General features: G+C 36.9%; 2 protein-coding genes, 1 non-coding gene and 1 pseudogene across 3 annotated transcripts; 1 reads left to right on the top strand and 3 right to left on the bottom strand.

Annotated features, from left to right (window-relative positions):
* Positions 1-908: 908 nt before the first annotated feature.
* On the bottom strand, positions 909-1,577 carry LOC113296744 (blue copper protein-like). Its single transcript, XM_026545104.1, has one exon. The coding sequence runs from the start codon at positions 1,575-1,577 to the stop codon at positions 909-911; it is 669 nt and encodes a 222-aa protein (XP_026400889.1).
* Positions 1,578-1,982: 405 nt separating this feature from the next.
* On the bottom strand, positions 1,983-2,055 carry TRNAT-UGU. The gene has a single exon. It is a non-coding gene; the product is annotated as a tRNA-Thr (tRNA).
* Positions 2,056-2,441: 386 nt separating this feature from the next.
* The window catches only part of LOC113296821, a 57,722-nt pseudogene continuing 34,306 nt past the window's right edge, over positions 2,442-25,857 (bottom strand).
* LOC113284564 (probable thiol methyltransferase 2) lies at positions 21,499-23,743 on the top strand. The gene is made up of 8 exons (XM_026534059.1): positions 21,499-21,863; positions 21,988-22,118; positions 22,301-22,387; positions 22,528-22,628; positions 22,709-22,808; positions 22,974-23,020; positions 23,141-23,222; positions 23,356-23,743. The coding sequence occupies exons 1-8, from the start codon at positions 21,743-21,745 to the stop codon at positions 23,392-23,394; spliced, it is 708 nt and encodes a 235-aa protein (XP_026389844.1). The 5' UTR covers positions 21,499-21,742; the 3' UTR covers positions 23,395-23,743.

The raw sequence follows: 25,857 nt of genomic DNA on the forward strand, positions 1-25,857 counted from the left end.
GGTTATCTGTCGTTGTGTACAATGTTTAGCATTGCTTGTATTAGTGTCTGTGCTATCACACTAGTATCACAAAATGTCACATGGGTTTGTAAATGTTACCAAGTTGATCATGAGTTTAGATTGCTAAATGATACAAGATTTAGAATATTTCGGTTTTTTTTTCTGCTGTTGTTTTTCTTTTTCACTTGGGAGAGTAAAGGATGCCTTAATCATGCCATCTTTCACTTTACCCATAACGAGGAAGTAGAGGTGGATGGTCACAGATATAAAGTTATCAACCAAAGATACTCAAAGTTGTGCCTTCTAAGTTCAGATGAAATGAAATCAATTTCTGCGTGATGATGCAGCGCTTGGTGATACGATTGCTGACCTTTTTCTGATTAACTAGTATTACGAATGCCTAACTAGATTGCAAGGTTTACACTTACATGTTTTTCTTTTTTTTTTGACACATGTACACTTACATGTTGATTAATGTATATTAGTGGATCAGTTTAATGGGATGGAGCCTGTCGAGAAGCTTTAGTTTTCTCATATTTTTTTTTTTTGCTTTGCACTTATGTTGGTTGTCTATTTTCAAATACACTTCTAGTTCTTTGTTGAGGATAGAGAGTTATATATGGGTTTCTTGACATCAGCTATTTTTAGGACATGCATGCATCCTTTTCTTTTCAATTCATTAATATTATGATATTTCCCCAGAACACAGACAATCATGTGCTTGGGGTGTCGTTAAGGATACTAGAGTTCCAAATCATGATCAGCTGACTGGATCGGAATGGTCACAGATGATGAATCATCAGAACTTGTAAATAATAAATAAATTACATTGAAATTTCCATCAAAGTGTCACTACAAATTTCTTAATACAACATAAATTAAAACTCCAGTTCCAACACTAATAAGAACTAATAAACAAAACCTAACGTAGGAACAACCAGAGCCGCAACTAAGACAAGAAGAAGACCGTTGGAACAAAATTTAGATGCAGAAGAAGATGTAGGAGGCAAAGACCAAGTAGGCGACATGTTAACAGTTTTGGCTTCCCCTCCTGCCCGGGTAGAAGTTGGCGACGAAGCTGCTGCCCCTCCGGTCGAATCACATGACATGGTTTGGTCTTCTCTAGGTTCCATGTAGGGTATGGCGATATAGCCATTGGGGCCATCGTCGGACCTCCAATACCTAAGATACGGTGAATCGTAAGCAATAATATCAACCTTGAGGCCATTCCTACAGTCAACAGAGTTGCCACTGATGAAATACTGGTGGCCATCTTTTGTTATTGGAACTGTGTCGTCCCCAGAGTCGTAGGTGGCGATTGGAGATGTTGCATCACATGATTTGAAATCACAATAAGTGACTTCTAAGACATTCGTAATGTTGGGATCATAAACAAAACGAAGACTGTCATCACCAACTAAAAAGGCTGGTCTCGCCGCCCAGTGAGCATAATCAAATTGAGCCTGACCAGACCAACCAGCAGCATCACCAACATTCCAAACAACAGCATTCCCCATTAAAGGAACCGCGACAGCCAAAAGTACCAATGAAAACAAGAACTTGCTGTTGAAACCCATGACAAAGAAAAAAAGAAGAAGCTGAATTATCTCAAATAATCAGAGAGTGATTCGAGAGGAGAAAAGAGATTGTGTGTGAAGACTTGAGCATAGGCCATCAGAGGTATATATAGGGCTTGGGTTTGGGATGACTAAAAGGAATCAGATATCTAGTTCTGTTAGAAATTGGATTATAGAGCTTGGTTTTGGAATATCTTTGTTGCAGTCGAATAAAGGATTCGAAATTCTAGTTGCAGCAGGAATCATAGGATGCTCGTAAGAAAGGAGGTTTCGTATGTTAGTACTGTTACTCTAAAACGGATATGATTTAGAGGATCTTAGAGCTTGGTTTTTGGTATGACTTGTGGTGTGCTCAAAAACGAAACAAAAACACAAAAAAAAAAAGTTAAACTCGCTGCCACACTCTGCCCTCACGCAGGATTGAACTGCGGACCTTCAGTTAACAAGGCATGACGCTCTACCACTGAGCTATAAGGGCAGGCCTACGCCATGATCATACCACTACTTCAGATGCCCTTGCTGGGAAGAAACAATCGCTCTGGAAAGCTGGGAAATCAAAACAACAGGAATAGCGACTGTAATTTTTTGATTGGAAAAAGAAAAATTAAAAATGAAACAGATTCAACATTGTTTCATGAATTGAGCATTATGGATGCATGACGGATGTTCTTAGTTGAGCAGTGATATTTGAGGAAGCCAAATGCATTAGAAAAGAGACAAAGACAAAGGAATTGAGAAACGGACAGATGATTTGCCTCAAGATGGTTGCTTTTAATATTTCTAAAGCTGGGTGCATTTGACATTTTATTTAGAGCTCAGTTTGTGTGTTCTTCGTGGCGAAAGCTTTATAGTAACAAAAACATGAAAGTGAAACTAGTGGTTTCTTGCTTCAATTAGGCATTACAGTTTGTTAGTTACTCTGCAAAAAGTAAAAAAAGAAAAACATGCTGTGAACTGTAACTCTAGAAGATGGTTTTTGCATGCCTTCGACTGGGGAAAAATAGCGTTTTTACATGCCTTGCAACATTATTTCTAACTTCTCCTTATTAACCATCTGTTTTCAGGTCATGTTCCTTACGATGTCTTCGGCTAGCATTTTCCATTCATGTTAACGATAGTGCATGGATTAACATGGCCAAGAAAGCTGTTCTATTGGAGGAACTTGAAACATGCCACTGTCATTTCTCAGAGAATGAGCTTGATATAGGAGTTCTACAGATTACACTAGCTAACTTTTGCGTAAATATAATACTGATAGATAGCTATACATCTAGAAATACGAGTCCCTAACTATATCGCAAAATATACAAGGTTTGGATCTATATGGACCAGAATCTTACGTTGATGAGAGAAATTTAAGAGAGAATCAGCAATGCTTTTTGCATTGTTTAAGTACATAGTGAAAGATTCAGTCACTTCAAAATCATTCTTGGTTTCGTATCCGTTGCTCTTTCTAATGCAGTTGTCATTTGGTTTCATGGTATTAAAGGATAACTTGTCGATCAATTGTACAAGGTTCTGATTGTCCCGCGTTAAGCTGTCTTTGACTGATTTTCTTCTGAATGTCCATTGCCCTGTATTCCAATTGAAACTGTACAATGGAAGGAAGCGATGGCCGTAAAAAGAAATGAATTCCAGAGCTGACAAAATGAAATCAAATTCTTCGCTCGACATGTAATATGGAAAGCTGATTCTTGTCCATCCCGGTTTTATGCCAAGGTAACCCTGCAGATGAAATGCAACACAATATAGGAACCAGGACTCAGGATTCCAATGTGTTTCATATTCAAGTGGCTCAGAAAATAATTCTAGGCGATTATAGCTCAAAATAAAACAAGTATTAACTCTATCTTTGCCAAATTAGATTCCATAAAATATTACTTGTATATGATAAGCATGGAACATCAAGAATCCCTAGGACTAAGCATGTTCCATCAAACAAAATCACAAGTAATTAATTGAAATCATAAATCAATTAAAATCGGTGCAAAAAGTGAATTAAGAATTATTTAAATAACCACATGGCTGAAAAACAGCTTCCTCCATCATCCCAGTATTGGGGTTTAGCTACTCATAATAATCATGTTCTTAAAATACATACTTGATGCTCAAAATATGATTAAAAGAGTGAAAAATATAATACAGTGAAACTACGACCCTCTTTAAGCGTCCAGAGAAGAACGATAGAATACCACTGCTGTAAAAACGATACCTCACGGCTGCTGTTGACGCTGTTATTTTAAGACCCTCGGATGCTAGTCGTTGACACTGTTGATAAACGACTGTCTATGCTGGTGTTTTCTTCGTGTTCTTCGAGCTTTGTTAATGGCAGCAGCAGCAGCAGGTACAATTCCTGCAACTCCTCCTGCGCCTCTCTGCTGGCCTCCCAATCGACCCCTCACTCTTGATAAAACTTTCTCTCACTTCCCACCAGCCTTTATATACCAATAGGGTCCAAATAACTCGATTAAATCCGAGTTTATCTCCCTTTTTTCTTCACGTGCAGTTGAGAGAGAAATCTCTTTTCTGTTGCTTTGTACGCGTCTTCTGGCAATTTCTTACGCTCCAAACTTCTCCTAATCCTTAAACAAGACTAGATACACTTTACTTCAACGTAAAACTCTCCCAGAATCTCTAAAAATATATTTGAAAACTTCACAGAGAACACGTATTCTGTTTGGACTTTGATCGCTTCTCCCAGCCATTCCAGCCCAAGTTGATCGATAAAATCACTTGCATACGATCTGTTTATTCTTAACAGGCCTAGCCCAATTGATTTCAGGGATTTAATCTCCCTCAAAACTGCCCAGAAATCCAACAGAGAATTATCAGACGTGAACTTAGTTTTCCCGCCAAATTCCATTATTTGAACTTGAATGTGGTGTCCCCTTAACCAGACCTGGTGTCCCTTTAGCAGCTGCTTGGAAATGGGTCACCCCTTAGTAATTAGGTTACCCCTTATCCAAAATCAAGGGTCCATATAGCAAGTTTCCTCTGGGGCATTTTCCGCACTTTTTTCGGGGTTCCTCCGGGGTATTTCTGGGGTACTTCCGGTACACTTCTGGGGCGCTTCCGGCACTCTATCAATGGAGGTTCAAACGCCGCATTTTCAGCCAATTTCGCCGCAAATCCTTATTCTTCTGAAAACACCTACAAATATATAAAATAACCAAATAAGTACAAAAATGGGTGCTAACACTATATACAATTGAGATATATTAGACACATAAATGCGTCTATCAAATACCCCCAAACTTATTATTTGCTAGTCCCGAGCAAATCAAAACTACAAAATAAAATCCTAACTCACTGTCGCAGGCATCGTCGATTGCATTTAGCGTATGCAATAAGCCTTTAAACCCCTAGGTGGCCCTAGTGGCCGAGTTAAAGTCTCGGGAGGGCTTACCAGAGATATACCCACAAAACCTGTACTCCAGACCTTAGCTATCTACGCAGAACCTTGGAAGGCACTAAAGAATCTCCTTGGTTGGCATACTTATTGACTACAGGAAGAAGTACCCTGATGCGAAATTCCAATTGATGTACACGAGTTTGCATTCAAGCATACTAAAATTCATATAAAGTGACAGAGCTCTACTCAGATAGTTGCACTATGGACATCATATTCGGAGTCAAAACTAATCACATGGTTAGATCAAGAAGATGGATATAGAAAAACATAGATGGTTTTGATGTTTACTAAGTGAACGACGTTTCCCATATCTGTCTGAAGGCCTCCGCCAAAATGAACCTATCCTAATGGATTGAGATACTAGTCTGACTAATATCAACACATTGGCATATACAAGGGTACCAGTGGTCGATAACCTAACTCTAGGTCAACACAACTGGCATATACAAGGGTACCAGTGGTCGACTTTATTGAATTTATTCCTTTTGGTCAAATGGTCTGGTCTCAATTTCTTTTTTTTTTTTTTTTTTTTTTTTTTTTTTTTTTTTTTTTTTTTTTTTTTTTTTTTTTTTTTTTTTTTTTTTTTTTTTTTTTTTTTTTTTTTTTTTTTTTTTTTTTTTTTTTTTTTTTTTTTTTTTTTCATGGTATCTCAATCACTCTAATTCACCCTAGCATTGGTAACAACTTGAATCGTGGGCCCCACCTATCACTTAGAGAAACATAGTTTAAAAAAAAATAAAATAAAAATAGAAGTGAAAAGGACTCAACGAGATATGGTGAAACTATCATGTTATTTCTAACACCTGAGCTCTGTGCTTTTATGAATAGACTCTTTAGATGTTTCCATCTAATCAGATTGGTTCCTCAAACTCCTACAATCAAAATGCTTCCATCCACTTAGATTAGTTAGTGCAATCCTCAATAGGCATAAATTTCTAGGCTCTGGAGTTTATTTATTGCAACTAAAAAGTTTCTCCCATACCCCCAAACTTAAACCTAACATTGTCCTCAATGTTCTAAAGATAAAATTAAAAACATGAACAAGGAGAAACTATTACCATTCGAAGAAAAAGAGTTAAGGAAAGATATTACCTGGTTGCATGAGTTTGGGTTACCTCCCAAGAAGTGCTAAGTTTAAAGTCTTCAGCCAGACATAGAAAAGGTTTAGTCAACTCGTACCGTATAACAATAGCCGAAATAACTGTGGGTCTTTAAAACCAAAAAGAGCTGACAAAAGGAAACTGCAGTGAACCAAGAAAATGTACAAGACTAGCATGCCCTTACCTAGTTTCTGGATAACTATCGCTAATTGCGGTTCAGGTTCAGGTTCTATGAAGGGGTCTAAATAGACTATTTTCCTCGGATGCATTTCCTCATAGGTAGGATTCAAATTATTAGGTCCTAGAGTCTGGAAAAACTCAGATAAGAATCTGGAATCACAAAATAACCTAAATAATTTAGGATCCTCTAAGTCAATTAGGTATGACTTACATAGTTGACCACAGTCAGAGTAGTGGTCATTCTGAAGCAAATGTGTCGATTCTAATTTCCTAAAGTACTTAGGCTTAGTCTTAGAACTTAATAAGTGACACATTTGAAATCTAAACGTTCCCACAGTTGGAAGAAAACTATTTGGTGGGAAAACAAAGTCAATCTGGGGATCAGAGCCTGGGCAAACCACATCAACCAGAGGATGGGTTTCTAACGACTGAACTTTTTTCATGACATCATTAGGTTCGGGAAACCTAGTAGGAAGATAATCTTGTAAGATGGTTGAGGCATGGATATCAAGTCCTATGTGAGGCGACTTTCTGAGAGTTAAAGGTAAAGCACTAGGAAAGTGATAATCACCCCCAAACTTAGAGTTTTCAGTGTTTCTAGTTAGACTAGCCACAATCTCCCTAATTTCTAGGTCATCAGATTCCTGAAAATGGGCAATTGATTCTTCTAAGTTGTAATCTTGCGGTGTATCCTCATTAATATCTACGAGTTCATCTAAGACTATTGTTTCTAAATCGTACGACTCTGAAACAGTATTCTCAGGGTAAAACCGTTCCTCGAAACCATCATCGATTACAGTTTCTAAATCGTTCGACTCGAAAACAGTAGTCTCAAGATAAACCGGTTCCTCTAAACCTTTATCGGCTTCGTAAACAGGAAATATTACATCGTCTAAAACGGTGGTATCCCTAATCAAATCCTCGTACTTTTGAATAGGTGAATAATCATAAAAATTATTTGGATTTGAACTAGAAATAATATAATCACTATACAGCTCAATTGGATTACTAGACTCCTGATCACTATGCCTACATATTTCAGATTCTTCATTACTGCTATCCTCATCATCATAGTACGAAAATGATTGAACCTTATCTAAATAAGTAGTGTCTTTTATTCTAACCTCGTCCTCTAAATTAGGCAAATATTCACTATTGATATCAAGGGTAAAATTAGAAACACCATTTTGGAAATTTAGATTATTTCGAGCAAGTCTTTCGTTCGTCTCTAACTCAAGTCTACGTGTCGACTCAGCTATCCTCTCAAGGGTCTCTTCCAAAGAAAGTTCCCTTAGTGTAGGATCTAAGTTTTGAGTTAATCTATTGAGGATATCTTCTACAGATTCAGTTTTTGTTGCAGTTCTTTCGTCCATAACTACGTTATTCACCTCATCTAATTTATACGTCGATTCAGCTAACTGACGTGAAGACTCAGCTAAATTCCTAAGAGTCTCTTCTAGAGAAGGAATAGGAACTGAAGGATCATAATAAGGACTAATTTTCAATAGTTTGATTGTATCCTCTAGAGACGAAGAACTAGTACTATAATCTTCTTGATCGTATGACTGATGCGCGTGCGGATAGTAATTGGGCTCACCATGGTATGAACCATAACCTTGAAAAGGTTGGCGTCCCCAGCCACTATTCTCACTATGGTCATAATACTGATGATGTCCATATTCAAATTCAGGTCGATATTCATTGTATTGGCTTCTATCATACCAGTTCGACATTCTTAATTACAAGGGAATTTTACACAACCACAAACAAGGCCGACTCGACTCCACCAAAACAAACCTAAAGATTTCTAGCAAACAAAAAGCATGATGGCTCCACTTAGATTGTTTTCTAGACCAGCTTCTATTCCTTCGAAAAGGAATTCGTTACAATTTGAGCACACCCCTCTGGAATCAATCCGAGCTAATGTAAGTTGAATCGAGGCGAGGGAAGCTCAGTGGAGCTTTGATACCCAAGGCCTCACCGCTATCACAAGGCGGCGCAGTCACGCATTCAACTCACAGAAACCATCATGAACTTTGAAATGTGCTTAAAGAGCAACCAATATTTTTCGAACGAGTTTCCTATTAAGCTCGTTACCCTATTGGTCTCGTTCTATTCAATATTTTAGGCTTAGGTTCGCGTTTGGTTTCGTTTTCCTAAGGCGGGCAAGAAGGAAACGGTGATGAAATCCGAGTCCTTATCTTGTTTAGGCCAGGCCTTGCCCTTTACTAGGAAATTAAAAACAGTCCGGTTCGTCCTCAAACAATTATCACCTTAAGGCAGACAGTAACCCGCTTGCAGGAGATTCGCGGGTGTTTCGATTGGACTTACCTCCCGTACCAGACGGGCGATGAACCGTTGTTGTCGACTCGGGCCACGACTCCTATGCCGTGTGCGAACCCGAGGGGCCGAGACGATATAGTAATCGTCGTCCTTCCCTGCAAACAGTTTGTATTTAATTTTTTTTTTAATTTATAACCCTTCCGTAGGGTTTTTAAAAATAATGTCCAAAGTCCAGAATAAAGTCCAAATAAAAAGTCCAAAAATTACAAAAATTATGAAAAATAAAGCCTATTTACAAATTCTAAAAAAAATATATAAAAGCTATATACAAAAATAAATAAAAATAATAATAAAAATAAAATTAAATCCTAAAAAAAAATTATGTCTTTTTTCTCTTCTCTTTTAGCTTTTAGCTTTAAGCTTTTTGTTCCCAAGTCCTTAGTATTCCACTTCGAACCTGTAAATCAAAGACACAAAAAGAAACGTAAAAAGGAACAAATAATAATAAATAAATAAAAAATTAAACCTAAAAACAAATCTATATACAAGTCCCCGGCAGCGGCGCCATTTTGTTGTAGTAATTCGATTGCGGTAAATACGGATTCGATGCTCGGACTTGAATAGATTTAAAAAACAAAAATATGTAGAAAATTTGTCACAAGATCAAGAGGAACCAGGACTCAGGATTCCAATGTGTTTCATATTCAAGTGGCTCAGAAAATAATTCTAGGCGATTATAGCTCAAAATAAAACAAGTATTAACTCTATCTTTGCCAAATTAGATTCCATAAAATATTACTTGTATATGATAAGCATGGAACATCAAGAATCCCTAGGACTAAGCATGTTCCATCAAACAAAATCACAAGTAATTAATTGAAATCATAAATCAATTAAAATCGGTGCAAAAAGTGAATTAAGAATTATTTAAATAACCACATGGCTGAAAAACAGCTTCCTCCATCATCCCAGTATTGGGGTTTAGCTACTCATAATAATCATGTTCTTAAAATACATACTTGATGCTCAAAATATGATTAAAAGAGTGAAAAATATAATACAGTGAAACTACGACCCTCTTTAAGCGTCCAGAGAAGAACGATAGAATACCACTGCTGTAAAAACGATACCTCACGGCTGCTGTTGACGCTGCTGTTTTAAGACCCTCGGACGCTAGTCGTTGACACTGTTAATAAACGACTGTCAATGCTGGTGTGTTCTTCGTGTTCTTCGAGCTTTGTTAATGGCAGCAGCAGCAGCAGGTACAATTCCTGCAACTCCTCCTGCGCCTCTCTGCTGGCCTCCCAATCGACCCCTAACTCTTGATAAAACTTTCTCTCACTTCCCACCAGCCTTTATATACCAATAGGGTCCAAATAACTCGATTAAATCCGAGTTTATCTCCTTTTTTTCTTCACGTGCAGTTGAGAGAGAAATCTCTTTTCTGTTGCTTTGTACGCGTCTTCTGGCAATTTCTTACGCTCCAAACTTCTCCTAATCCTTAAACAAGACTAGATACACTTTACTTCAACGTAAAACTCTCCCAGAATCTCTAAAAATATATTTGAAAACTTCACAGAGAACACGTATTCTGTTTGGACTTTGATCGCTTCTCCCAGCCATTCCAGCCCAAGTTGATCGATAAAATCACTTGCATACGATCTGTTTATTCTTAACAGGCCTAGCCCAATTGATTTCAGGGATTTAATCTCCCTCAAAACTGCCCAGAAATCCAACAGAGAATTATCAGACGTGAAATTAGTTTTCCCGCCAAATTCCATTATTTGAACTTTGAATGTGGTGTCCCCTTAACCAGACCTGGTGTCCCTTTAGCAGCTGCTTGGAAATGGGTCACCCCTTAGTAATTAGGTTACCCCTTATCCAAAATCAAGGGTCCGTATAGCAAGTTTCCTCTGGGCATTTTCCGCACTTTTTTCGGGGTTCCTCCGGGGTATTTCTGGGGTACTTCCGGTACACTTCTGGGGCGCTTCCGGCACTCTATCAATGGAGGTTCAAACGCCGCATTTTCAGCCAATTTCGTCGCAAATCCTTATTCTTCTGAAAACACCTACAAATATATAAAATAACCAAATAAGTACAAAAATGGGTGCTAACACTATATACAATTGAGATATATTAGACACATAAATGCGTCTATCAAATACCCCCAAACTTATTATTTGCTAGTCCCGAGCAAATCAAAACTACAAAATAAAATCCTAACTCACTGTCGCAGGCATCGTCGATTGCATTTAGCGTATGCAATAAGCCTTTAAACCCCTAGGTGGCCCTAGTGGCCGAGTTATAGTCTCGGGAGGGCTTACCAGAGATATACCCACAAAACCTGTACTCCAGACCTTAGCTATCTACGCAGAACCTTGGAAGGCACTAAAGAATCTCCTTGTTTGGCATACTTATTGACTACAGGAAGAAGTACCCTGATGCGAAATTCCAATTGCTGTACACGAGTTTGCACTCAAGCATACTAAAATTCATATAAAGTGACAGAGCTCTACTCAGATAGTTGCACTATGGACATCATATTCGGAGTCAAAACTAATCACATGGTTAGATCAAGAAGATGGATATAGAAAAACATAGATGGTTTTGATGTTTACTAAGTGAACGACGTTTCCCATATCTGTCTGAAGGCCTCCGCCAAAATGAACCTATCCTAATGGATTGAGATACTAGTCTGACTAATATCAACACATTGGCATATACAAGGGTACCAGTGGTCGATAACCTAACTCTAGGTCAACACAACTGGCATATACAAGGGTACCAGTGGTCGACTTTATTGAATTTATTCCTTTTGGTCAAATGGTCTGGTCTCAATTTCTTTCTTCTTTCATTTTTTTTTTTTTTTTTTTTTTTTTTTTTTTTTTTTTTTTTTTTTTTTTTTTTTTTTTTTTTTTTTTTTTTTTTTTTTTTTTTTTTTTTTTTTTTTTTTTTTTTTTTTTTTTTTTTTTTTTTTTTTTTGGCTGAAGGTATCTCAATCACTCTAATTCACCCTAGCATTGGTAACAACTTGAATCGTGGGCCCCACCTATTACTTAGAGAAACATAGTTTAAAAACAAAATAAAATAAAAATAGAAGTGAAAAGGACTCAACGAGATATGGTGAAACTATCATGTTATTTCTAACACCTGAGCTCTGTGCTTTTATGAATAGACTCTTTAGATGTTTCCATCTATTCAGATTGGTTCCTCAACTCCTACAACCAAAATGCTTCCATCCACTTAGATTGGTTAGTGCCATCCTAAATACACATAAATTTCTAGGCTCTGGAGTTTATTTATTGCAACTAAAAAGTTTCTCCCATACCCCCAAACTTAAATCTAACATTGTCCTCAATGTTCTAAAGATGAAACTAAAAGCATGAACAAGGAGAAACTGTTACCACTTGAAGCAAAAGAGATAAGGAAGGATATTACCGTGTTGCGTGAGATTGGGTTACCTCCCAAGAAGTGCTAAGTTTAAAGTCTTCAGCCAGACTAAGAAAGGTTTAATCTCCTCGAATCATATAGCAATAGCCGAAATAATTGTGGGTTATCGAAACCAAATAGAGCTATCACAAGTAAAAGGAATCTGCAACAAGCCAAGAAAATGAACATGTACTGCATACCCTTATCTAGTTTCCTGATTAAGATACCTATGTCCCATTGTGGTTCAGGTTCAGGTTCTATGAAAGGATCTTGATAGAAAATTTTCATTGGATGCACTTCCTCATAGCTAAGATCCAACAGTTCAGGTTTAAAAGTCTGGAAAAACTCAATTAAAAATAATAACAACCTGAATAAATGGGGATCCTTAAAGTCAATCAGATTTGACTTACACAGTTGACCACAAAGAGAGTGGTGGTCTTCCTTAAACAGATGTGTCGACCCTAATCTCCTAAAGTAATTAGGTTTAGTCTCAAAACTTAATAATTGACACATCTGAAATTTATATGTTCCCACAATTGGAAGAAAACTATTTGGTGGGAAAACAAAGTCAATCTGGTGATCATAGCCTGGGCAAACCACATCAACCAGAGAATGGGTTTCTAACGACTGAACTCCTTCATGGACAACATTGGGCTCGGGAAAACGAGTATGAAGGTAATCTTGTAAAATGGTCGAGGCACAGATATCAAGTCCTAAGTGTAGGGACTTTCTGAGAGTTAAAGGTAAGGCACTAGGGAAGTGATAATCACCCCCAAACTTAGAGTTTTCAGTGTCTTTAGATAGATCTCTAATTATTTCTTGAATTTCCGTATCTTCAGAGTCCTTAAAATATTCAAGAGATTCTTCTAAGTTATTATCAGGTAGTGCATCTTTACTCATCTCTACGGGTCTATCTTCTTCTTCCAAGACTATTGTTTCTAAGTCGCTAGACTCTAAAACAGTATTTTCGAAATGAACTCGTTCCTCTAAACCACTATCGGCTTCGTAAGCAGGAAATACTACATCGTCTAAAACGGTTGTATCCCTAATCAAATCCTCGTCCTTTTGAATAGGTGAATAATCATAAAAATTATTTGGATTTGAACTAGAAATAATATAATCACTATACAACTCAATTGGATTACTAGACTCCTGATCACTATGCCTACATATTTCAGATTCTTCATTACTGCTATCCTCATCATCATAGTACGAAAATGATTGAACCTTATCTAAATAAGTAGTGTCTTTTATTCTAACCTCGTCCTCTAAATTAGGCAAATATTCACTATTGATATCAAGGGTAAAATTAGAAACACCATTTTGGAAATTTAGATTATTTCGAGCAAGTCTTTCGTTCGTCTCAGCCATCAACTTGAGGGATTCCTCTATAGAAAGTTCTCTTTCGTCAAAAACTAAGTTATTCATTTCTGCTAACTTACGTGTTGACTCAGCTAATTTACGTGTTGACTCTAGTAAAGAGGAATTATCAGAAGGATCATAAAAATGACTACTTTTCAATAGTTTGATTGTATCCTCTAGAGACGAAGAACTAGTACTATAATCTTCTTGCTCGTAAGACTGATGCATGTGTGGATAGTAATTGGGCTCACCAGGGTATGACCCATATCCTTCCAAAGGATGGCGTTCCCAACCACTATTCCCAACATGGTCATAAAAATGATGATGTCCATATTCAAATTCAGGTCGATACTCATTGTATTGGCTTCTATCATACCAGCTCGACATTCTTAATTGCAAAGGAATTCTACACAACCACAAACAAGGCCGACTCGACTCCACCAAAACAAACCTAAAGATTTCTAGCAAACAAAAAGCATGATGGCTCCACTTAGATTGTTTTCTAGACCAGCTTCTATTCCTTCGAAAAGGAATTCGTTACAATTTGAGCACACCCCTCTGGAATCAATCCGAGCTAATGTAAGTTGAATCGAGGCGAGGGAAGCTCAGTGGAGCTTTGATACCCAAGGCCTCACCGCTATCACAAGGCGGCGCAGGCACGCATTCAACTCACAGAAACCATCATGAACTTTGAAATGTGCTTAAAGAGCAACCAATATTTTTCGAACGAGTTTCCTATTAAGCTCGTTACCCTATTGGTCTCGTTCTATTCAAAATTTTAGGCTTAGGTTCGCGTTTGGTTTCGTTTTCCTAAGGCGGGCAAGAAGGAAACGGTGATGAAATCCGAGTCCTTATCTTGATTTGGCCAGGCCTTGCCCTTTACTAGGAAATTAAAAACAGTCTGGTTCGTCCTCAAACAATTATCACCTTAAGGCAGACAGTAACCCGCTTGCAGGAGATTCGCGGGTGTTTCGATTGGACTTACCTCCCGTACCAGACGGGCGATGAACCGTTGTTGTCGACTCGGGCCACGACTCCTATGCCGTGTGCGAACCCGAGGGGCCGAGACGATATAGTAATCGTCGTCCTTCCCTGCAAACAGTTTGTATTTAATTTTTTTTTAATTTATAACCCTTCCGTAGGGTTTTTAAAAATAATGTCCAAAGTCCAGAATAAAGTCCAAAAATTACAAAAATTATGAAAAATAAAGCCTATTTAAAAATTCTAAAAAACATATATAAAAGCTATATATAAAAAAAAATAAAAATAATAATAAAAATAAAATTAAATCCTAAAAAAAAATTGTGTCTTTTTTTTTCTTCTCTTTTAGCTTTTAGCTTTAAGCTTTTTGTTCCCAAGTCCTTAGTATTCCACTTCGAACCTGTAAATCAAAGACACAAAAAGAAACGTAAAAAGGAACAAATAATAATAAATAAATAAAAAATTAAACCTAAAACCAAATCTATATACAAGTCCCCGGCAGCGGCGCCATTTTGTTGTAGTACTTAAGATTGCGGTAAATACGGATTCGATGCTCGGACGTGAATAGATTTAAAAACAAAAATATATACAAAATTGTCACAGGATCAAGAGGAACCAGGACTCAGGATTTCACCAATTCTTATACTCATGCGATTCAATTATTAATTCTAGACAATTAAAGCTTATATTGATAACAAATACCGACTCTTACTTTGCCAAAAATAGATTTTGTAAGTATTATATGTAAATCTTAAGCATGGCCTATCAAAAGGATTAGTCCCAAGCATAAACCATCAAATGAAATCACAAATAATCAATAAAAAATCATAATTCCATTCATAATAGTGCAAATAGTCATAAAAGAATTAAATAAAATTACTCATGCATAAAGAATGGTTTCCTCCATCATCCCAGTATTGGGGTTTAGCTATTCATATCAATCACACACTCAACATATTAATTCAAAGCTCAAAGTGTGATTAAAAGAGTCAAAAGTTATAAAATAGTAGTTCTGAGACTCACAAAACGCGTCCAGAAAAGAACGACAACAGAAAACTGCAGCGAACTGCGACACCTCTCTTCTGATGTTGAGCGCTGAAAATAAGACTGCTCTGAAGCTGCTGAAAATAAGACTGTCCTGGAGAGTCTGTTCTTCGTGTTCTTGAAGCTTTTTAATGGCAGCAGCAGCAGCAGGTGAACATTGCTGCTACTCCTTCTTCTTCGCTCCTCCTGGCTCTGTCTCGACCCCAAACTCTTGATAAAACTTTCTCTCACTTCCCACCAGCCTTTATATACCAATAGGGTCCAAATAACTCGATTAAATCCGAGTTTATCTCCCTTTTTTCTTCACGTGCAGTTGAGAGAGAAATCTCTTTTCTGTTGCTTTGTACGCGTCTTCTGGCAATTTCTTACGCTCCAAACTTCTCCTAATCCTTAAACAAGACTATATACACTTTACTTCAACGTAAAACTCTCCCAGAATCTCTAAAAATATATTTGAAAACTTCACAGAGAACACGTATTCTGTTTGGACTTTGATCGCTTCTCTCAGCCATTCCAGCCCAAGTTGATCGATAAAATCACTTGCATACGATCTGTTTATTCTTAACAGGCCTAGCCCAATTGATTTCAGGGATTTAATCTCCCTCAAAACTGCCCAGAAATCCAACAGAGAATTATCAGACGTGAAATTAGTTTTCCCGCCAAATTCCATTATTTGAACTTTGAATGTGGTGTCCCCTTAACCAGACCTGGTGTCCCTTTAGCAGCTGCTTGGAAATGGGTCACCCCTTAGTAATTAGGTTACCCCTTATCCAAAATCAAGGGTCCATATAGCAAGTTTCCTCTGGGCATTTTCCGCACTTTTTTCGGGGTTCCTCCGGGGTATTTCTGGGGTACTTCCGGTACACTTCTGGGGCGCTTCCGGCACTCTATCAATGGAGGTTCAAACGCCGCATTTTCAGCCAATTTCGCCGCAAATCCTTATTCTTCTGAAAACACCTACAAATATATAAAATAACCAAATAAGTACAAAAATGGGTGCTAACACTATATACAATTGAGATATATTAGACACATAAATGCGTCTATCAATATGCACTTAGCCATTCAAAAAGAAAATAACGTGCAGGCATACCAACGAACCTTGCAGCAAAATCGAAGCATGCAAATGCACCATAACTGTGAAGTAGACATGCAATGGCACGCGTATCGACCACTATTCCAGTGACGTTACTGCAAGCTGAGAATGAGCCTAACATTGGACGATTTTCACACTTAAATCGCTCAAGCTGAATTTTGAGACTCTCCATGCCTACCAATCCGTCATCATCTAACCTTATTTCTATAACTTCGGCTATGCTTTGACGCCATGAAAGAATGTTGGAATGATGTTCATATGGCCCTACAAAAACTACCCATCTTTCTTCGTTCTTTATAACTTGGCTCTGAATAATTCTGTCTCTGAGAATTGATGGAACCCAAATGCCCATTACTTCTTGTAATCTCTTAATGGCTGCGGTGGTTCCCGATCCACAGAAAAGCAGCGCATCATCTAAACTTCCACCCAAGCATTTCTTTACGTACTCTGTTGCTTCCTGCACCATTTTACTCGTTTTTCTCCCCACATAACTATCACTTGTATGTGTGTTTCCTGTTCCAATATAGTAACTAGAATTAGCTAAATACTTAAAAAAAACATTTCTCATAAATCCCTATAAATGCCATGTCGAAAAGCTTGAGCATCGACTATTTTAGTCAAATCAAAGCTGCTTTTAACATCAAAACCAATTTTCGTCCAATAAGTCTAGACCCAACATAACCGTTAACTATGAATCTTTTTCGAACTCCTAATCTCAAGAATGAGAGTTCATCTTTCGGCCAACTGGGAAATACTGTTAAAATTGAGGCTCTTTTCACGGACAACTAAAAGCCGTATCTTAAAAGTTTCCCAAATTTTAGAATTTCTCCCACAATGGGTGTTGTAGGAGTCAATTTTGACAAACTATCAAATATTTGGCTCACAAAGTTCCACCACATAATATCCCTTGTCCCCCATGGCCCATGCCCAACAAACAAAAATATATAATTTAAGCATTTATTACTTGGTTGACATACCAAATCATATCCATACAACACATTTAATAATGAGGGCCTCCCTAACTTTATTACTAAAAAGAACTAGCAGTACATTTCTGTGGTTGTCATCCGGAAAGACTTGAAGAATCCAAAATGTGTGAAAATGAAATTGCAATTTTTTTTTGTTTGCTATGCTGTGGATGGATTAGAGCAACTAAGCATGTGATATATGGATGCCAAAAGAGATAAAAGAAGGAAGTGTAGAAGTTACCGTAAAATGGAAGAACATTCTGAATGATGTAATGTTCAATGTAGTGAAGACATCTTCCGGAAGCAGTATGATCCGCATAAACTAATTTCCTTTTGCCAAAAGGTGTGCCAATTTGTAAATCATCTCCGATCACTTGTGACCTTAACCATCTCAACTTCTTCTCATTTTCATCATCATCTACTACTTTCTTCTCTTTATCAGTATGTTGATGATTGATTTCGCTGCGGCTGTCTTGCAAGCTCGACTCGAATGGCTGAGCAGTATACATGACCATAATTCCAAAATCAAACTTTTTTTTAATCGATCGGAAGTAATAATGAATAAAAGAAGAGATGAAAGGAGGAAGAAGACACTGGATAGGTTCAAATAAATGAAGGCATCATATATATAGTGAGAGAAGTCAAGTGATCTTGTACCTTGGTCATGGTCAATGGTCAGCTGAAGATAATGGTATATACGTGCAAGTTGTTTTGTACGCGCAAAACACATAGAAAAACAAGTGGCACACCATGTACCAAACTTGTAGCCAAAATTAAATAGTTTGACTGGAATTCAATTCGCATCTCTAAATGTAGTCTGTGTCATATTATTTGCTCAATAAAAAGTGCAATTTTGAACACAGTTTTTAAGCAAGTACTTTACATGTTTTCAAAAACAAGTGTAATTTTTGTTGACAGATTAAACTATAGTCTAGACTTAGATTGTCGATCCTTTCTAGATTACTTTTTGTTCTTTCTTTCTTCTTTGACATGAATTAGTCAGCTATGTGCCTGCGTCAGTGTGCTTTTGAATCGATAAAATATGTGGTCTATCTTTTTATTGGTCGAACGCACGTATATCTGTTGACACTCAACACCCCTCGATTCATGGTACATAATAATCTGTATGCAAGTTGATTAGCTTACTTAGCTATGTGCGTGCGTCAGTGGTTTATGTGTATTACACATCTGGTCAAGGTCATGGTTTCAAACCGATTCTCTAAGGGTTGGATGTTATAGGCATAGGTTACATTTTTTAAGAAATTTATGTTGGGAAAATTGGCACCCGAGCGCAGCAGAAAACAGGATCACAGAGGATAGTTGGTGATTTGAACCAAACAATGGAGAAATAATAAGAGAGACGGAAGATAAAGAAGCATATACACAAGCACAACACAAGATATACGTGGTTTACCTTTACAGGATACATCCACGGCCAACATCACCAGAAAAACTTCTATTAAATCAAAGACTATTACATGCTCTTTCTACAACCCAAGACAGGAACCAAAGAATTAACAAGACATACCCGAGAAGACTATCGAAGAAACCATAGAAATCAAATCTCTAACCATTCCTCGAACCAGCCTCATGTCTTCTCTTCTACACTTTCTTCATAGCTGCCACTAACAGAGGAGAAACATGAATACACTAGACACTTGGTTTTGGGAAAAGCCCCCAAACCCTAAACACTAGAACACCAAAATCCTTTCTCTACAAGTTTTTCTATCACACCGATATTGACCTTCACGGTAGCACACGATCCTCCTCTCAAAGAGACCAAAATCCTATGCACAAGAATTTACCAAACTTTTTAGATTGGATTGTTTCTACACCTCTAATTCTAATCCTTTATATAGAGAAACTAACTTGGTCCTAAAAAAGCCCTAACTTCGGGATCAAGTTTTCCTAATTTGTCTCTTAAGATTTCATAAACTTTAGGAACAAATTTAGTCAGGATAGAGTTTGACCAACCCAAACTCTTTGCCACCGATTATACGCCACAATTTAACTATATGATTTGTTAAGTAAGTGTAACAGTAAAATTTATCAGTTGTTTAGGGCTAATACTCAGGTCGTGATAAGGTACATAATGTACAATCTGATGAATATTTAGTAAAAGGGAATCTAGACAGGCTTGTCCGCTGTTAACTAGTTGAGTGTAGTTGTAGGAAATCCTACAATCTACACTCAAGTAATAATCTAAAGTAAATCTAAGACATGATAAGAAATTCTCTAAGTTATTTCATTAAGAACATGAACATATATAAAATGCAGTATGAGAAAATCCTAACTTGGAAAACAAATAACTTTCTCTCTCCTAAATTCCTTGCACGAGCTCTCAAAAAAGGTCTCTCTCATACAATGGCTTTTGGTGCCTTTTACAGGGGTTATACATAGTGGAGGACAGGTAATAAAGCCTCTTATTTCGGATCTGGGAGGGCGATACTATCGCCCTATCTTGTGGTTTTCGCGTTATTATCACATTGTCCCTCACATGTTTTGTGTGATCCTTGTGACGTCATAGTGCGCGTCAGAAGTGATGTATTTTCGCCTGTGACTGATGGTTTTCATTATTTTCACCTTCAGCTACCCGTTGATAAATGAATTTCTCGCGTTCCTATTAGTTGAGCGATATTTTGTATCCACATTGAGCCTAAGAGATGCATTTTCATCCGAATCTGCATCCAACACGTGAGGGGGTTCCATAACTTCCGTTTAAGTATGAAGCTAAAAATCGCGACCAAAGGTAAGATTATCTTGGCTTGAGAAGAACCTAAGAAGTGCAAGATGAGCGTAGCCTCCAAAGCAAATTCCAGATGAATGAGCTATCCTTTCAAGCAAGTCAATAATCGGCAAGCTTTGGTGGAGCATGATACTTTTTGTTATTTGGTGGACGGTTTGGAACGAGAAAAAACAAAAAATCGTTTCAAGGAAAATATTTCTAATCAAACTCTGAGATGAGATTAATCATTTCAACTGGTCAGCGTGCAGAACCACTTAGTAAAAATATCTCTCTGAGCTGGTTATGTAAAATTATAGCTACGCCTGTCTGGCTAGTTGTTTTGGTTTTTGTGTAATTTTCCTTGACTACTGTGTAGCAACCTTGTGCCTCTCTCATGGCAACCAGTACTGCTTTTTGGTTAGCTCTTTGATCTATTGAGCCCTGTCGAGTATCTAAACGCGTCATCGGCTATTTTACTTCAATCAACGTTGCTGCAGCATCACCCAGTTCAATTCTTGTCCAAAAAAAAAAGACTCGCCGTGGGAAATTTTGTGATAGTCGAGGGTTCATTAGTCCACGTTTTCATCATCCTTGGTACAATCAAGAAATTGGGTCAATTGTCCAAATATTTTTGAAACATGATTCTAATGGACGAGTAAAAATTAGTATGGGTGAAATTGACACCTAAAAAATAGCAAGAATGAATCTGGATTCATCCTGGCTTAAACTTAAAAAATAGCGAGGATGAAACTGGATGCATCCTGATATAAATTAAAAATAAGAAAAAGTATTTGAAAATGGGTAGGATGAAACTGGTTACATCCTGGCTATTTTAACATTCTCGTCCATTTAAATAGTATCAAATTTTACATGTCTTTTTCACGCAGGAATTGTCGTTATTGGGTTAATTGACCAATTTTGTGTAAAATCAAGTCCACCGTCTGAGACATTTAAATATTTGGCTCTCATGCACGTCCACCTCATAATGTGAAAAATAAAGTAGCATTCCTCTTATTCCTGTGACCCATGCCCAACAAATATGTACTCTTTGGGCATATCAAGTTTTCAACCATACAAAACGTTCAATAATGGCCTTCCTAATACTTCAATGTGAATCTAGAAGTAGATTTCTGTTGTTATCATCTGGAAATGGTTAGACAATGAGATGCGCTGTATTATCACAGTAGATATCTGTTGTTATCAGCCGAAAATGGTTAAACAAGAGATTCTCTGTATTATCACCAAGAAGCCAAAATGTACGAAACTGCTTTAGTTAATACTTATATGTTTGCTTTCTTTGGTGTGAATCAGACTCTTAAGTGATTATTAGGCTAATCCCAATTAATCTAAGGTTACTGCCCCATTAATTTTTCATCAGGTAGCCATAGTGCATTAGTTAATACTTATAACTTATCTGTTTGCTTTCTTTACGTAAGATTCACATGTCAACTATAATCTTTTTCTTATTTTAACTGTTCTCAGTATCCTTGGCCCTTGAGCCTTCGTCCCTGCATTAATACTTGAACTACCCACAAATTTGCCCTCCTAGTCGGGCCTTTTCCCTATAAATAAACCCTTCATTTCGATGACAACAACAAACACAAAAATGGAAGAAAAAAGAGGAGAAGAAAATCATTCAAGTAATTCTGCAACATTTCGTTCCAAGGTGGAAAAAATGCAGGGTATCATACATGAGTACTCGGCAGGTAACAATAGTGCTCGTCAAATTGAGAGTCATATGTATATGGGTAGATTCAATTTAACTTTTATGTAAGCTGTTAGGCTTCCGTTGTTTTTTGTGAATGGTGGTTTTAGTTTTGGAATTTTCAGGTGGTTGGGACAAATGCTGGGAACAACGAGTGACGCCATGGGATTTGGGTCAGCCAACGCCTGTAGTGCTAGAAATTCTTGAGAAGAAAACCCTTCCCAAAGGCAGAGTTCTAATCCCTGGATGTGGGGCTGTGAGTTTCACACTTCTCTTTACAAATTTAGTGTATTACATAATGATACTGGAAAATTGAGTTTTGGAATGTGCCCGCCAGTACTGATATTAACCTTATAGTTTGTAGATTTAATTAACCAACTACTTATATTTTCTTTCGCTTTATATATTTTGCCACTTACAGAATATTCAAACTGGCAGGGACACGACGTGATTGCAATTGCAAACCCTGAACGCTATGTTGTAGGCCTGGATTTATCAGAAAATGCCTTGAAGAGAGCAAGAGAGGTACCGTTTATATGCATGCATGGATTACTGTTTCTAACCTGATAAGCTCCTTTATTCTACTGGTTCTACTAAGCACATTATTTACGTCTGGTATTTCTTGAAATAACACCTGCCTAACCTTCTGCATAATTTGTCACCAGAAATCTTCGTCATCACCAAATGCAAAATATTTTGAGTTTATAGAGGCGGACTTCTTCACTTGGCATCCAACTGAGAAATTTGATCTCATATTTGATTACACGTAAGTCGATAATCTATCAACTTCTTTCATTCAGTGGATTTCTCCATGTTAACTACTGACGTTAATATGGTGCATTATAGGTTTTTCTGTGCGTTTGAACCTCGCATGAGAGCATCTTGGGGAAAACGAATGCATGAGCTGTTGAAACCAGATGGGGAGCTCATAACTCTAATGTGGCCTGTAAGAGCAAAGACCCATTTATTGCTCATACATAATATATCTGTCTGACTTTGAGTTTTCTCAAATGATAGAATATAGTCAATGAAAATTAGAAACTAATGTAAATCTGATAAAATCTTGGCATGCTTTTAAACTTAAGTGTGATTCATTTTTTTTATATTGCAGACTGATGATCGTGATGGAGGTCCACCTTATAAAGTTTCTGTGGCCGAGTAATTTCCAAATTCAATTTTTTTTTTACTTTTAGCTCAATATAGCTTGTCGTACAAAGTAAATGAGTGTTTATGGTATCATCTGATTAACTTATGAGTATTATTTACATGTGTCTGCAGTTATGACGAGGTTTTGCATCCCTGGGGATTCAAGGCGACTTCTATAACAGATAACGAGCTAGCTCATGTAGGACTACGAAGGGTATGTGATATGATTTGGAGGTGTTTTATGTCGTAGAATGTAAAACAAATATGATAAAATTATTATGACTTCTGATCGCCCAAATGTCTTTACCAGCTACAGATTACAGAACTTGTTGTTTTCGCTTTTGTAGGGTTGCGAGAAGCTTGGGAGATGGAAGAGATATCTTTAAAAAGTTCTCAATTATGAATAATCAAAGAGAAGAAAGAAAGCTAGTACTCGTATCTATAGTAATATTTCATCTATCTTGGCTCATAAACACAGGCAGAGATGTGACAATCACAATGACATCCTCTGATGATACAATTGGTGTATATGTGTGGAACACAAGCGTGTCAGAGATTGTGTGAGAGAGCTAGTGTAACTTGAGTGTTGGAATTGGTCAGTTTCAATTATGTTATCTGTAACGCCTCTTTTCTCCTCATCTCTATTCTGTCTTACTGCCTATGTAGGGCTCTTTTTATGTAATCCTTTGTTATCAAGATATAATAGAATAAAATCTTTTACTATTTCTCATCAAATCGCCTTAACAGCGGCTGTATGCCTGTATAAGCTTGTCTGGAGCTAACACCTTGTTCCTCCTTAACAAAGATAGGTCCCCTGCAAAGCCCATCATGAGATTTAGATGCAACCCAAACGGCATTGGTTAGATTCCAGATGCCAATCAAAAACATCGCCATACAATCGCATTCCGGTACATGTATGCATAGACCACTGCGAATATAATAGTGAAGTTTGTAATGGGAGCTTTGATCAGATAATCAAATGCACTAGTGTCTTACCCGTGCGTTGCACGGGATCAAGTTCATCAGACATCTAATGTTACACTCGTTACAGGTGAGATGCAACAAATGAAGTCTGCTCCCTACTTAGTAGTGTTTTAAGTTTTAACTATTTTCTGCCGGAAGATATTGAGAGGGTAAGTTTTCTTTGATTTATGTGTATTAATATGGACGATGAATCCATATTTGAAATATTTGATGGATTTATGTCAGATTTCTCGGAGAAAAAGACACGCGCACTACCCAAAGGCATTTGATTTAGCCAATTATTTTTTCTCAAGATCGTCTAAGGCCATGACAGTCATGAATGATATGAAGTCGATGCTTCTATATCCCATCTTCTAATTTGTAAGGACCTTCTTTTTCTAGTATTATGGATTGTTTTAATATAATGATCTTGTTAAGCACCCCCTTGCCCCAGTAGTATGGCCTGTATCATTCCTAACTTATGCAACTATCTTGATAGTGTCGGCAATATAGCAATATTCTGAACGTAATAAATTTAAATTTTGCAGTACGTAAGACAAAAGGAAAAGGGACATATTGTAAATTTACAACCAATTGGTTCGAATATATATATAAACTTAGCACAGCACCCAGAGATCAAACCGAATTACACAATCTGAAAGAAAAAAAATCATTTTTATAACTCAATAGAAGATATGTCATAAATAATTAATCCAATTTTATTGCATTCCTTTCAGTCAACAAAACATAAGATTAAAAAAGAATTAGAAGGGTTATGTCCAGTAAAATTAAGAAGAGCACATCCTTACCCTGTTTCAGCTTGATCAAGGCTTCTTTTGAGTTGAGTTTAGTAATACCTGACATGTGATTAGCAACGGACCGATTTCTCTAATGTAATGGAAAGGAAAAAAAACTTTTTCAAGGTTAAAACGATGTATCCATATACCATATTTAAAATATATATAAAACCTTACCATTCTAAGTGTCTCATATGCTCAGGTTAAAACTTCAGTTCATAAAGCCTTATCATTATACAAAACCTCACCATTCTAAGCAATATTATAAGTGTCTAATATATATAAAACCTTATCATTCAATTGAATAATTTGTTAGTTCACATGAAACCCGAAATTTGTTTTCGAAAATTATATGGAGTAGAAGTAATTGCAGAACACACTCTAGAAGGTTCCAAATTAGTTAAGATTTAAGGAAAATTAATTACCTTTTTAATGTGTCCTCCATTACTTGATCAACACATTCTTGGAAGTTCTCCAAAGTACCTAAGAAAATGAACTCAGAAATTTAACCATTTACTAATATTAGAATGAATTAGCGGATACCAACTGTAAATAGTATTCATAGGAAAAAAAATAATAATTATCCATACAAATTTAATAATTAACCTCAGAGAAGGAAACTCTCCAATACTTGGGACTCCTGCATCTCGAAACCACTCCAATACATTGGTTTTCCAGCATTTCGAAACAATCTAGTTAATTGCATGAGCATCAAAAAAGTTTGAGTGCAGCAAATATATAGGAACAAGAAATATATCCTAAATTGAGCGAGTGATAAATAAAGCATGAGCATGAAGTTTGTTTAATTTTGAGATTTAGGAAATGATACTCAATTCAACCTGAAATGTTATCATTTTTTTCACCCGTTAAAGAGAGCATGTCAATAATTTAGATGGTTCCAACTCTCCAATTTTTTTTTTTTTGAGAATTCTTCAACTCCAAAGGAGATCCTCGTACACCATTCAAACCACCGATACCCTAATCTGTTAGCTGGTAGATATTGTTAGCATATAGTCAGAATATATTAGCGCATTAGCACAGAGAATCTGTTTCAATGAGATGATTTTAAGATATCTGGTGATTAAATCA

This window comes from Papaver somniferum, chromosome 1 (genome assembly GCF_003573695.1).
Source record: "Papaver somniferum cultivar HN1 chromosome 1, ASM357369v1, whole genome shotgun sequence".
In the NCBI taxonomy this organism is placed as follows: domain Eukaryota; kingdom Viridiplantae; phylum Streptophyta; class Magnoliopsida; order Ranunculales; family Papaveraceae; genus Papaver; species Papaver somniferum.